The sequence below is a fragment of the Lissotriton vulgaris genome, chromosome 8, assembly GCF_964263255.1.
Source record: "Lissotriton vulgaris chromosome 8, aLisVul1.2, whole genome shotgun sequence".
NCBI lineage: Eukaryota > Metazoa > Chordata > Amphibia > Caudata > Salamandridae > Lissotriton > Lissotriton vulgaris.
Window position 1 is genome coordinate 533,981,961 of NC_141696.1, and position 13,002 is coordinate 533,994,962.

The 13,002-nt window shown below is 46.4% G+C and overlaps 1 protein-coding gene across 3 annotated transcripts in view; it reads right to left on the reverse strand.

Annotated features, from left to right (window-relative positions):
• The window catches only part of PHKA2 (phosphorylase kinase regulatory subunit alpha 2), an 852,423-nt gene that overhangs the window by 427,975 nt on the left and 411,446 nt on the right, over nt 1-13,002 (reverse strand). For all 3 annotated transcript variants that reach the window (XM_086934344.1, XM_086934343.1, XM_086934345.1), the window contains one exon: nt 6,002-6,136. In XM_086934344.1, coding sequence (XP_086790470.1) covers nt 6,002-6,136 — 135 coding nt within the window. The remainder of the gene's footprint in view (nt 1-6,001; nt 6,137-13,002) is intronic.

Consider the following 13,002-nt stretch of genomic DNA (forward strand, 5'->3'; position numbering starts at 1 on the left):
CTCAAAAGGCTTTGCCTAGCTGCAAGGTTACTGATGGACCCCAGAGTTCAGGGTGCATCAGGACCAGAAATGGAATGGGTTCCTCGCTGGATAAGGATTGAGACTGGGAAGAATGATGATGCCATTGTGCCATCTCTAAGAAGTGGCGTGAAGGGGCTGAGTCCTGCTTGCAGCTGACAAATGCCTTCAAACCTTTCCAAGGCCACTTTGGCCGAAACATGTTGACCATATGACCACATAAGATAGGGCAATTATAGAAATCCCAATCCTCTAATTTTTAACTCTATCCAATGGGGGCATCAGAATAAAGGACAGCTTTCGCCCACCATGATATAGTTTTAGATCACACTTTTTTCACTAGTCTCTTACTAGTTTTACCCTCTGCCCCTCACTCTTGTACATCGATATTGCTCACCTTTTATTTCAAAACACTTCCACTCCTCCCCTAGGGGAGTTGTAGCCCACACTGAATTCCTTGCAGTCCCAGTGTGAGGAGAGAACCCAATGATGAAGCATGTCACCTTTGGATGAGTGAGTGTTCTTGTACTAACAGTGCAGTGCTCTATCTTTGCTTTAACCATTCCTTCCTTTCATACCCACCCCGTACATAATGTGTGTCATAGGATATCTAGGTACCTCCGTAAAATGTCCCCAATAAGCACATAGAGGGCATCCATGTATGTTGTCTTAGAATACCCTTTGCTATTGGATCAGACAATGGGTATTCTTGTTCAAATTGGATGTTTAAATCCTCAGTATTATTCACATGCATCTTGTGAAAAGGGTCCTTTGTGCGCTCTGGTGAATGATGACTAGTTATTCCAGGCATTTCCCACATGGCAAGGATATGCAGATGAAAAAAGACACACTGAAAAGGAAGACCAGATACCACACTCTCTGAAGTAAAAATCTTTCAACCACATGCAATTGTTTTCTTTTTATATTTCCTACCAGGAGGAAAGGATGACAACCTGTTTGGTTGAAATTGCCCCAAGGAAGTCGTGCCCACTAGACTCTCTGTGTTCAGATATGAACACAAGAAGCTTTGCTCATTAGAGGAAGGCAATTCAATTTTTGAGGGCTTCTTGCTTACAGAGATGTGAAAGGTGTTTCTCACATCACTGGTGGCGGCTTCAGCAAGCACTGTTAAACACAGTCGTTAAGACTGCTGACTCACTTAATAGAGTATACCTAGCATCTTGTTACCCTTTCCCACTGTGAGGTAGACACAGGAATCTTTGACTCTGTAGACCTTCCAGTGACTTCAGCAAAAAAGGAAGATTCATCCTACGTAATAGTGGAACCAAGTCCCTTAAAGGGCAGGTATTGAAGTAAAATAACAGCAACAAAAGGTAGCCATTCTTACAGGCAAGACAGGAGAGGAAAATAAGGGTTAACAACCTCAAATGCATTCTCAACAAGCATTTACAATGCAACGGTTTCGCCTTTTAAAAAGTTAGAGCTATTGACATTGTTTATGACAAATTTTTATCTCAACTGGTAAGCTCATTCTGCACATTAAGTGACTGCTGCTGAAATCTCTTGTGCCCTTATGGCAGGGCCAACTCAGCCCTTCATATTGCCAAATTCATTAAATTGAGTATAGACTTTGCTACATTTGTACAAAGGCAATTACAATGATTGACAGACTCCATTATGGACTGGTTAAATACAGTCACTTTAAAATAATAAATAAAAACATATGACAGCAGTGACATAAGGAAAAAAAACTAACAGAGCAGCATCTAAACATCACATTTCATTTTTGTCAGCACCAATTAGAAAGCCTACAATTTCACATCCTAACCCCAAGCCTGTTGTCCCTCTTGGAGATATAATCTAGATGTGCCATACATGGCAATAAAGTGGCATTTAAGCTAGACCGGAAGACTAGATGTAATGCATTTCCCTTGGTGTTATCCGACTGGCAACTTGTCTCAATCAAGATAAACTTCAGTTTTCATCCCATCCCATCTTATATTTTATTTGCTTTAGAATGCCTCTAAAACGTCATTTTTAGTGCTGGGCTGAGTTATGATCAACTGGCCCACATTGACCCAAGCGAGTTTGATAATAGGATAAGTGACACAATCATCTCATTAATTTAAGGACCTATCAGCCAGTGGAAGATTGGCACTGTCCACTTTTGCACCCACCGACAAGTCCAAAAATGTTTGCCCATGGTAGATATATAGGTCTTTTTTTTTAACACCTGTTCATTAGTGCACATCGCTCTTGTACTAACCCTGTGCACTGCATCAACTATACAATATGTAGCCTGGCACCCGTTATTTACAGCACAGATTCACACACACCCAGGCACGCACCCCCACACAGATGCGCACACATACACAGGCGCGCGCACACACACACACAGATGCGCACATCCAGGCACGCACCCCCACACAGATGCGCACACATACACAGAGAGCATACAATAGGATTGTAACATTGCTGAAAGCCAAATTCTGCTGCTGTAGTTTACAGCAATCTAGCTCAGTACCTGTCCTGGAGCAGAGAATAATAACCTAGCAGTGCGGGCAAATGCGACATTTTGTGAAAACCTGCTCGTAGGCACACGCACGCTTGTAAGTGAAGGTCATTTATTACCTCAGCTCAGCTGACGTACTACGTTGCACCTCGAAGGAGTGACTAACACAATTGGAATATTCTGAGTCATAATTAACCTATAAAGGTTCACTTCGTAGGACGTGGCAGCAATTGCAAATATTATCGATAACAGCAGTTTAATCAGCCTCTCATTTCATTGAAAATATATGAAATTGTTCACCCTTTTGTAGAGTTCAGAGTCTCTGAAGATCCCAGGTCGTGAGTGCACTGCTGATTCATGAATCGATGCACTCTGCAGCAGCTGAGGACAACCACTCCTGCGGCTGCCGCGGTCCGAGGCTCTTTCTCAGCCTCGCCTCAAGTGTGGGGTCAGGTCAATCCGGTCGTGGTGCCTGGATAAATGTAATCAACAAATACTGCCACTGTGCGAGGGACTCTCAATTTCGCTAGCACTTTCACAAGCGAAGACTGCCGCCGGTAGTAATGATAATCCCGCTCGCGGGATCATAACTGCTTCAGCGCCATGATTGCCCACTAGTGTAAACTCCAAAACATGTCACCTGTTCGCGCCACAGACATTCGAAGTCTGCGGCGTCATTGGGCAGCCGGGCACAAGGCACTGAATCGACGAGTTTCTGTACTGCCGGGTCTGGTAAAAGTCTTAGTCAGTGGCGTCTGAAACCACTATGCTAGGGGGCGCTGGATTTTTTTGCAAGCAGTTGCGCTTGCACTTTCACATTCATACACGTGCGTACTACTGGCTGCTCAGCACCAGCCGCCACACATGTGCCCGCCGCCCCCAAAAGAGTGCCGCCTGGGGCGGACCGCCCCACCCCCCCCCCCCCCCCTAGCTACGCGGGTGTTCGGACGGATGCCCGCAGGGCAGCGTTACCTGGAGGACAGTGGCGAGAGGCTGCAGCGATGACTCAGGGATGACAGCATGCGAGGCAGCGGGAGCCGGGCAGGGGCATGCGGTGAGGCGGCATCAGCTCCCGCGGCACAGCGAGCACAGGTCGCACCCGGGCAGTGATGGCTCTGACTTCCAAGAAGACGAAGAGCCAAGCCTCGTTCACGCCCATGATGATCGGCGAGGAGGAGGCGGGCAGCGCAGTCACGAACGGCCGGGGACTCTCGGAGGCTACTGCACCCCGGGGCAGCCCTGGGGGCAGCCCTGGGGAAGGGAGGTCACTTCCGGGTGTCTTGTCGTCCCGCCCCCGGCCTGCCTGACTTCTGGGGCCGGCTGCGGCCAATAGTAGCGCGGCCCTGGGGGGGGGGCGGGACAGCGCCTCACAGGATCCCCAGGCTGGCGGCGGTGATTTTCACGGCGGGAAAAAGACATGAGCGGCCAATAGAAGCGTGGCCCTGGGTTGAGGGGGCGGGACAGCGCGTCACAGGATCCCCAGGCTGGCGGCGGTGATCTTCAAGGCGGGAAAAAGACACGGCAGGGAACAAGCTGCGGGAGTGGGGCGGAGCCCAGAAAGGCATGACGAAAAAAGGGGCGGGACTTAAAAAAAGACTGAGAAACGCCCCCGAATCGCGTTTTATGGGGAAAGCGTGATTGACAGCCACTCTCTTCCAATGGCTAGCCTCCATTTATGGAGCTAGCCAATGGAAGAAGGGGAGTGTTCAAGTCCCCCATAGTGTAAACAAAAGCTTTCGCCCTGGGCGTAGCACCTGCGGTGCTACGGCCAGGTCAACACCTAAAAAGGTTTGAAATTGCCTTTAGATCATTTTTGCAAGAACCACTCTTGATCCTCAGTCACATTTCTCTTCTTTGCCCATGTAAAGTCTGCCAGAAGAATGTGAATTGGCTTCAAGGGTAGCACAGTGAATGGCACACGGTTGACAGATAAGGGCATTGGTGCCAGAGAGAACTGCTTGCGACAGCTGTTGTTTTGGCTGATGTTAAATGCATAACAGTGAGCCCACAGAGAGCTCCGCTAGCAAGGGAGTAGCTTGAGTCAATTTTAGTTGAGGCAGAAAAAACACGAAAGAGAAGTATCAAAGTCTAACATGGACGGGCTATACCAGGACCTTGAACTTTAGAAGCATTGTCTTTTCAAAGGAGCCACTTCCTGTGAGTCAGAAATGGTAATCATTACTGAGGGTGATGTCGTCATCAACTCATCTTGGAAGAATTTAGATGAGTGCTGATCTGGCTCTGATCTCAAAATCTGGTACAGAAAGAAGTGTGAGGCAGTGTTGTCATCAGTTTTTTTTATTCTGTTTGTCAGAAGTCTTGTCCACAGAACAAGAATGGTGACCTTGTGTTTCTCTTTTCAGTTCTTGCAAAGCATAGAGCGAAGTGAGCAAAACTATGACCTGCTTTTAACTTATAGCTTTAGCTAGCATTTTTCAAAAACGTCAAAGCTACAGTTTGAGAACTGATCACAACTACTAAACACACCATTTCTGGGAATAGACAAATTAACCCCTACAATATGAAATAGGGTTGAAAAATTGCAAAACATCAATAAAATGACAAGGAGGTGGCAATCTCCAGGAATGGGTGTCTGTAGCAAGCAAAAAGAAATAACTTGTCCCATGGGTCAAGTGGCATATTTAAGAGTCGAAACATCACATCAGTTAGTGTTGCATATGCAACCCTGCAGCCAAACAGTGCTACCTGGTGACCATCTACAAATTGCAATACATACTGAAAACATTCAGGGTCGTATCTGACACTTGAGGATACTTCAAAAGATTTTGAATTTGCAGTAACAAATACTACGAAATCAATTAGAAAAATATCTTTGCTAAAAAAGTGAGTGCAAGCTATGTCTTTCGAGTCTTTTCATTAACAAGTAAGAGATAGAAACCTCCCTGTGGGACATTCATCTTAATAAACCAGCCTAAATGGTATCACCTAAACACCCACAACAATATATTTGAGAAGGCATCTTAATTTCTGACCTCTTAAGAGCTTGTCGATACAGTGACCTTGTTGGTGATATCTTAACTTCTATTTGCTTCACCGAAACGTGACACAGTAAATGTTAACATATTACTATTTTAATGTTCATGCTTATGGGCTGTGCTTTTTTATGAGCTTGGTTAGTTTTACAATTTCAGGTAAAGGTTTGTAGGCCGCTATCAGTATTTAGGCCAGATAGAGGAGAGGATGTGGCCTAACGGCTAGTGAGGTCGACCTCGAAGCTGGGGAACCTGGTTCTAGTCTCAGCAGGGACGCTCAACAACCTGCGATTCTGGGCAAATCACTTAATCTCCTCATGCCTAACCAAAAAATGTATGTGTCTTTCTGTCACGCACCAGGTCCTCATGTAAAGCGCTCTGATATCTACGGCTCTTGATTGCGCTATTAAAATACCCCCTTGTATGTTTTAAATCAAACAAAGCAAATAAGAACAGCTGATATAATTGAACCATGGGTTTCCATTTAAAACAATTATTCCCCAATTCTTGTACCTACCTAGCTTAGTGTAGACATGACTAAGAGTCCGAGCAGGCTGCACACGGATTGGATGGACATCAGCAATGCTCTGGACAATAATCCCTTGTTTCTTCAGCATGTTTTTAATTTCTTTGGATTCTGCCAAAACAGTTACTGTAAGAAAAACAAAGGAACTGTTAACATACTGCATGTGAATATCTAGATTTTAATATGAGCAGCAATGAAATACTAAGAATTTGCAAATTAACTCTAGATTTGGAACATTAGTTCTGGCATATTATCTTTCAACTTAGATAACAACATGTCATGCTTGCAACATGCTGCTGGAGGGAACATCATTGCTTGATTTTTCCCTTTGAGATCACAGCCTCATTCAATCTATTAATGGAATCCCCAAGAGAAAGTAAAGCACCAAGCGGTAATCACTGTTTGTGGCTGATTAGGACCTTGGTCCGATATCAAACTGACAGCAAGGGAGCGCGGGTGGAATATACCAAGCAAGTCCACCCCCTGCAAAGATTTTACCTTCTGGCTTAGTCACTGAAATGGAAATCAAAATTCTCCAGTGGGGCAAAGCAGCAAGATCTCTCTGACAAAGTCCCTTTGAAGTCAGATAGACACTGAGTGGGGTCCCGCTGAAGCCGCTGGTTTTGACAAGAAAAGTTCAAGCAGAAAAAGTCAAATTTTGCGCCAAGGGAAGTCCTCTTGTTAGCTGGATACTTTTAGTGCCTTTACCTGGTCAAAAATGTTACCTTTGGACTTAGTCTCTTGTTTGGAGCTCAGCATCCTCTAGTACAGCAAGGCACCAAGATGTATGGAGAAGGTTGCACTAAAGTCAGATAGGTTTGCTGAGAGGGCCTGCTGAACTGATTTTTTGGGAGGTAAAAAGGTTTGAGTGGGAGCAATCTGAATTTCTTGACCAGCAAGATTGCACCTTCAGCGGATTGTTATGGGTGATTTCGACCCGGTCCTCTGGAAGTACAACTTTGTTTGAGCCAAAAATGTTAGAGATTTCAGAATAAGTCTTTTTGGACGCCATTAAGGCTCCCAGGACCTTAGGGACACCACTATGGGTCAGGACTTACTCCACCAGAGGCCACCGCCAGTGTTTATTCCTGCTCCAGCTGCAACTGGTCACAGGCAACTTGTTGTGTCCCTCCACTCATATAGGAGGTGAGACAACCATCCCTTAGAGTACACTTCTTTGTCCTCTGTACAAGTGGGAGCAGGTCCAGCCCTTCAGGTCTCCCCACAGGTCTCAAATAGCTGGCGCATTCCTTCTTCTGTTATTCTGCAGATCCAGAAAGTGTTCGGATTTATGGTTGGATTAGCTAGTGTGTAGGGTGACCCCTAACCAATGGAGAAAAGGTTACCAGGTAAAAACCTACTGACATTTACATAACATTCTGCTTGCCTTAATGCAAATATTTCTAGAATGCAATATTCTATGGCAAATCTAACACAGGACAAGCTTTCTGCCCTTAGAGGGAGGCTCTGTGCCAGTCATGGGGGTGTTTAGGGAAATGAGCAATACCGTCCTCCTGAGCTACCCCTAACTGGTTCTCACTCCCACTGAGCCTGAGCCCAACTGGCTATTTTGGGTCAAAAGAAGATATCTCCTTACACTAAACTATGAATGGGCAGGTTCCACCTTTGTCTCTTTTAAGTCAATTATATTCCTGAAACATGCCCATCTTTCCTTTCTGCGCTAATATGGGCACTCCTATTATATCCTGTCACCAAGCACAATCATTGGTGCTTCTCTGGGAGCGGTTTTCACTCATTACGGTCAAGCACTGACAGGGCAGTTGCTAGCAGGGTAATGCAAATTAGCCCCCAGGAGCTTTAAGTAGGGAAAAAGCAACTTTCTAAAGGGAAACTAGCATGCCCGCCTCTGCTTCTCTAGAGCTGGGAGCTACAGGTCGGTAGGAGCAAAAGCGCCTCTCCGCACCCAATCTCCCGTCCGCCTTCCTGATTGAACTATACGTAAACCAATTAGGCCCAAGCACAATTCATCACAGGACTTGCTGAGGTGGGATGCGTACGAAAGAGTCTTTGAAGGTGGAAGATGTTTGCTCCCTCCTGATCTCACCCCGAGCATAAGACATAACAGGAGCCTGTAGCAAGGGAAGCAGGCGGGGCCTATGTATGCTGGGTGTTGTAGTCTTAATTTTCTTTCACTGAAGCTACAAGCAGATGTAAAAACTCAATTTTAATGATGCATGATAAAAAGCATCAGGGAGCGATCTAGCAACCCTAGTGTGCCCAAGAGCATGGCACTGCTTTCTGAATTGATCCCCCAGCCCCCCCCCCCTCAATGAAAGCTCCTGTCCTCCTTCATCTGTGGGGCTTCACTCTTCGCAAGCCAAGCAAATGGTTGAAATATAGAAACATCTGTTCCGACCAAAAGAGCGTGAGTTCGAACTGTGGCAGGGCCTGCTCAGCCGTTCATCTTTCTCAGATCGAGAAATTAGGCACAGTTTGGCTAAAATTGCGTATATTTAAAGCCCTCCTAAAGACAATAAATGCTATGAAGTGCAATACAGAAATATATCATTACATTAGTGAAACTAACATGCCCGCCTCTGCTTCTCTAGAGCTGGGAGCTACAGGTCGGTAGGAGCAAAAGCGCCTCCGCACCCAATCTCCCGCCCGCCTTCCTGATTGAACTATATGTAAACTAATTAGGCCCACGCACAATTCATCACATGACTTGACGAGGTGGGATGCGCACGAAAGAGTCTTTAAAGGTGGAAGATGTTTTCCCCCTCCTGATCTCCCCCCAAGCATAAGACATAACAGGAGGGATGTATGTCGTTACAATGCATACTTTTACAATGCATACCTTTACAACGCAACATCCATTACAACGCATTCCATTACAACGCATGCCATTACAACGCATCTCTAAAAACTACCTTTACAACGCATTCCACTACAACGCATACTACCTTTACAACGCATACCATTACAATGCATACCAGTACATTGCATGTATGGTAAGTATTGGATAGTGTAGGGGGAAAATTTACTAATCTAACTCCAGGGGGGTGCAACAGTAGGGTTAGTGCTGGATAGTGTAGGGGTAAAAATTACTATTCTAACTCCAAGGGGTGCAACAGTAGGATAAGTGTTGGATAGTGTAGGGGTAAAAATTACTATTCTCACTGCAGGGGGTGCAACAGTAGGGTAAGTGCTGGATAGTGTAGGGGTAAAAATTACTATTCTAACTCCAGGGGGTGCAACAGTAGGGTAAGTGTTGGATAGTGTAGGGGTAAAAATTACTATTCTAACTCGAGGGGGTGCAACAGAAGGGTAAGTGTTGGATAGTGTAAGGGTAGTATGTGTATGCGTTGTAATGACTGTGTTGTAATGACATGCGTTGTAGTGGTATGCGTTATAGTGACATGCGTTGTAATGGTTGCGTTGTAATGACATGCGTTGTAGTGGTATGCGTTGTAGTGACATGCGTTGTAATGGTTGCGTTGTAATGGCATGCGCTGTAATGGATGTTGCGTTGTAAAAGTTTCGTTGTAAAGGTAGTGCATTGTAAAAGTTGCATTGTAAACGTTGTTCCCCAACAGGAGCCTGTAGCAAGGGAAGCAGGCGCAGCCTACCTCAAAGCCTTGCATATTTTATGTAACAATATTCACCGCAAGATAAAACTTGGACAAATGTCATAGCACCTTCACAAGCACAGTGGCGTCTGAAAGGTTGCATCGTGAGTGTGCCCAGTTACGCTTTCAGACATCTGTCCCCCTTATTTCATTCCTTCCACCACTCTTGGGGCTCTGGGCTGCCAGCACTTGCCTTTCGTGGAACAGGAATGAAAGATGACAATAACACATGTAGCGCTCACAGCTACAGCCTTGTAATAACTGTCTTTATTAACGTCATCAACGGCACTCTTTTTAGCAACTTCGAAAGAGTTCAAATCTGAGTTGGCCCTGCTGGGATCAGTTGTTAGGTCAAAGAGAGATCTGTGAAGCACGGATAGTAACCCAAAAAGCTATCTGCTTGGAATTACGGTGCTTTACATATAGCCTATAAATCTGTGTGGGGGAGCTTAACCTGTTTAGCTAAGCTTTCAGTGTTTGTGGGACAGCAACAATATCCTTATTTTATGCGCTCAATTAGCATTGGTGAAACAGAAAAGATACTGAATGTGCCAGGGGAGAGTTAAGTCTCTAACTCTGAAGCATAAGGAGCCCAGGAGCTTTGAATCCAATGTTAACCCAACCCTCACTTTCGGTTCTGGTAATGGTATACAGAGATCTCTCTCTCCCCCCCTATTTCTCTACCTTTCTTTCTCTCTCTCCCTGTCTCTCTCTCTCTTTCTTTCTTCCTCTCTCTCCCCCCACTCTTTTCCCTCTCCATCCCTCGCTTTCTCTCTCTCTCCGTCTCCCCTCTTCCTCTCTCTCGCTACCTCTCCCCCTTTTCCGCTCTTACTCTCCCCTCCCAACTTCTCTTTGTCCCCCTCCCTCTTTCTCTCTCCCTCTCTCTCCCCTCTTCCTCTCCTTCCCTCTTTCATTCTCTCTCTCCCTCCCTCTCATGCTTCCTCTCTCTCTCCCCCTCCCTTCTCATGCTTCCTCTCTCCCTCACCCTCTCCGCAAGACAAAGCAACAGTCTTGAAAGCATTTGCAATGCAATAGGTCTCGCTTTACTGAAACTTTGAGCTATTGGCATTGCTAATAATAATGCAACACCAACTTTAATAACTCGAGACCTATTGCATTACAAATGCTTGTTCTATATTGGGTGATGATGCAAAGCTTAGTGGAATTTATTAAGTAAGTGCAAAAAAAAATAGGGGGTCCCAAAACATGTTTTTCCAACAATACATTTTTTCATAGACTTTTCAAACACACGTAGAGGCAAAATGGCTTAATAGATTTTGAAGAAATTTCGCAGGAATATAGATTATAGTGTGGAAAGGGTCCTTTTTAGGTTTCACCTGGTCGAAAGCTGCACACCGAGCAGCTTTTCGGCGCAGGCGAAATCTTATGTCTAGAGATGTGTACTCATGTCCCGCCCCTCTGTTCCATTGGCTAGCTCCATAAATGGAGGCTAGCCATTGGAACAGAGATCTGTCCGTCATGGCCGGACCAGATTCGTGGTCGTTCCCGACAGTTTTTCACATTTTTCCCACGTCATGCGGCGGTGGGCGTTTCTTTTTTTTGGGGGGGGGGGAAGGTTTGTGGTGGTCATTTCGGAAGTGTCCTTTGCAGGGGTGGGTTGCGCGATATCCCGCTGTCTGTTCCCGCCCCCCCTCCCGCTGTCCGTGAGCCCGTTCCCGCCCCTCCTCCCGCTGATACCTTCGGGTGTAGTTCGCACTATGTAAAACTCCGGATAATGGGGGAAATGTGTTTCTTTCAAACTGCATCTAAACTCATGCGGTGCCAGCCGCACAAACGCCGCGGAACACCAGAGTCCCCACAGCATCAAAATCGGCAGTCGGGACATTGCTGGTTTTGCATTTTTTGGTGTGTGTGACACGGGAAGGTGGAGCGAATCCTCGCCCTGCTCTGCACGGGGCCCTCCGGCACTATGAGGAATGCAGGGAGCATGGACTCCACCCAGACGGACTTCAGAGTCCACAGCATGCCCCTGAAGCTGCCCATGCCTGACCCCGCCGAGCTGGAGGAACGCTTCGCAGTAGTGCTGGTGAGTCTCTCGGAGCCGGGCCGCATCTGACGCCCCTGCTTGCTCTGGACACAAAGTGCCACACAGACCACGGGCACTCACTCAGCTCTAGGCATGGCCTGCGGGTGGGGAGAGGTGGGTCTGTGAAGAGCCTGGAGCTGTGGGGTGAAAATGCCTCCTCACCTACTGACTTTACTACTTCTCACAATTAGTAAACTTTACCACCACTACCCACAGCTAGAGGACTGTACTAGTCACCACAGCCGCAACCACTCACAGCCGGGGACATGAAATGAAGCCTGTTCACACCGAGATCGTATTTTCACTGCCTAAGGCATTTGAACTTACAGTCGTCGTTTCCCTGCTCGCAGCCTTAACGCTTCCTTTTCTTAACCACTGCATTCCCGACAGTCAGAGTACTTCACCTCACACCCGCAGGTTATCTGCCATCTTTTCCCCCCCAGGTGCAAGCCTCCTTTCACACAAGGTGGATCTCAAACATGGAAGTAGATAGACATCTATTGTCTGTCCAGGGCAGGTTTAGTTGCTTTGGGACGGGGTAATGGAGCAAAACTCTTGCAAGAACAGATTTTCGATCTTCGGCCAAGAAGGTAGAAAGCAGGGACCCCCCACCCCAATCTGGTGGGCAATATGAACATGTGCTCTTGTTCCCTATGTTGGATGGGCATCGTGCCTGGGTCCCTCCAAGGCAAGGGTTTCATGAGCCTAGCATATCTCCACATTTCAATCGTATAAAGAACTGTAACCGAGCAATCTGCATCTCATTTGCAACTCAAAAGGACCATTGTCATTTTAGAACCCCAGTTCGAGCTGCTGGGAAGCATTTGACCCCACACCAGGCAGCGGGGTGGTTTTTAGCCGCTGTGGGCTGAGGGCTTCGAGTTACCTTTCTCGGGGACTGTGTTGGGTTTTGTGTACGTCTGTGTAGAGCTGCTCGGAGTATTGGTTGCAGGTGTTGCCCCCTTGCTGAGTCCACTTTATTACCACCAGGGTGGTCTCATAAGCGATGCATTGGAAGCTGTGATTCCAGGGAGAATGCTTATCCAGTCCCTCTTTCTCTGTGTGCAGTAGAGTGTGGGCGAGCTGGGAAGGGTGTGGCTGTCTCGAGTTATACTCCAGTGAAATTTCAGTCACTAACACACTGTTTTGATACTGAAAGCATGTTTTTGGTTCCACTTTCTGTTTTCTCAGCTTAACCTCTCTGTTTCGTATTTTTTCTTCTTCTTGGAAACCAGGAGTAGATGATTTTTATCTTGGATGTGTCATTGCCATTCTGAAAGCTGTTGCGTAGTTTCTGTAAGAATAACAGCTGTAGGTCTAAGAAGTGAAACTGCGACACGGACAGCTTCGAGGTC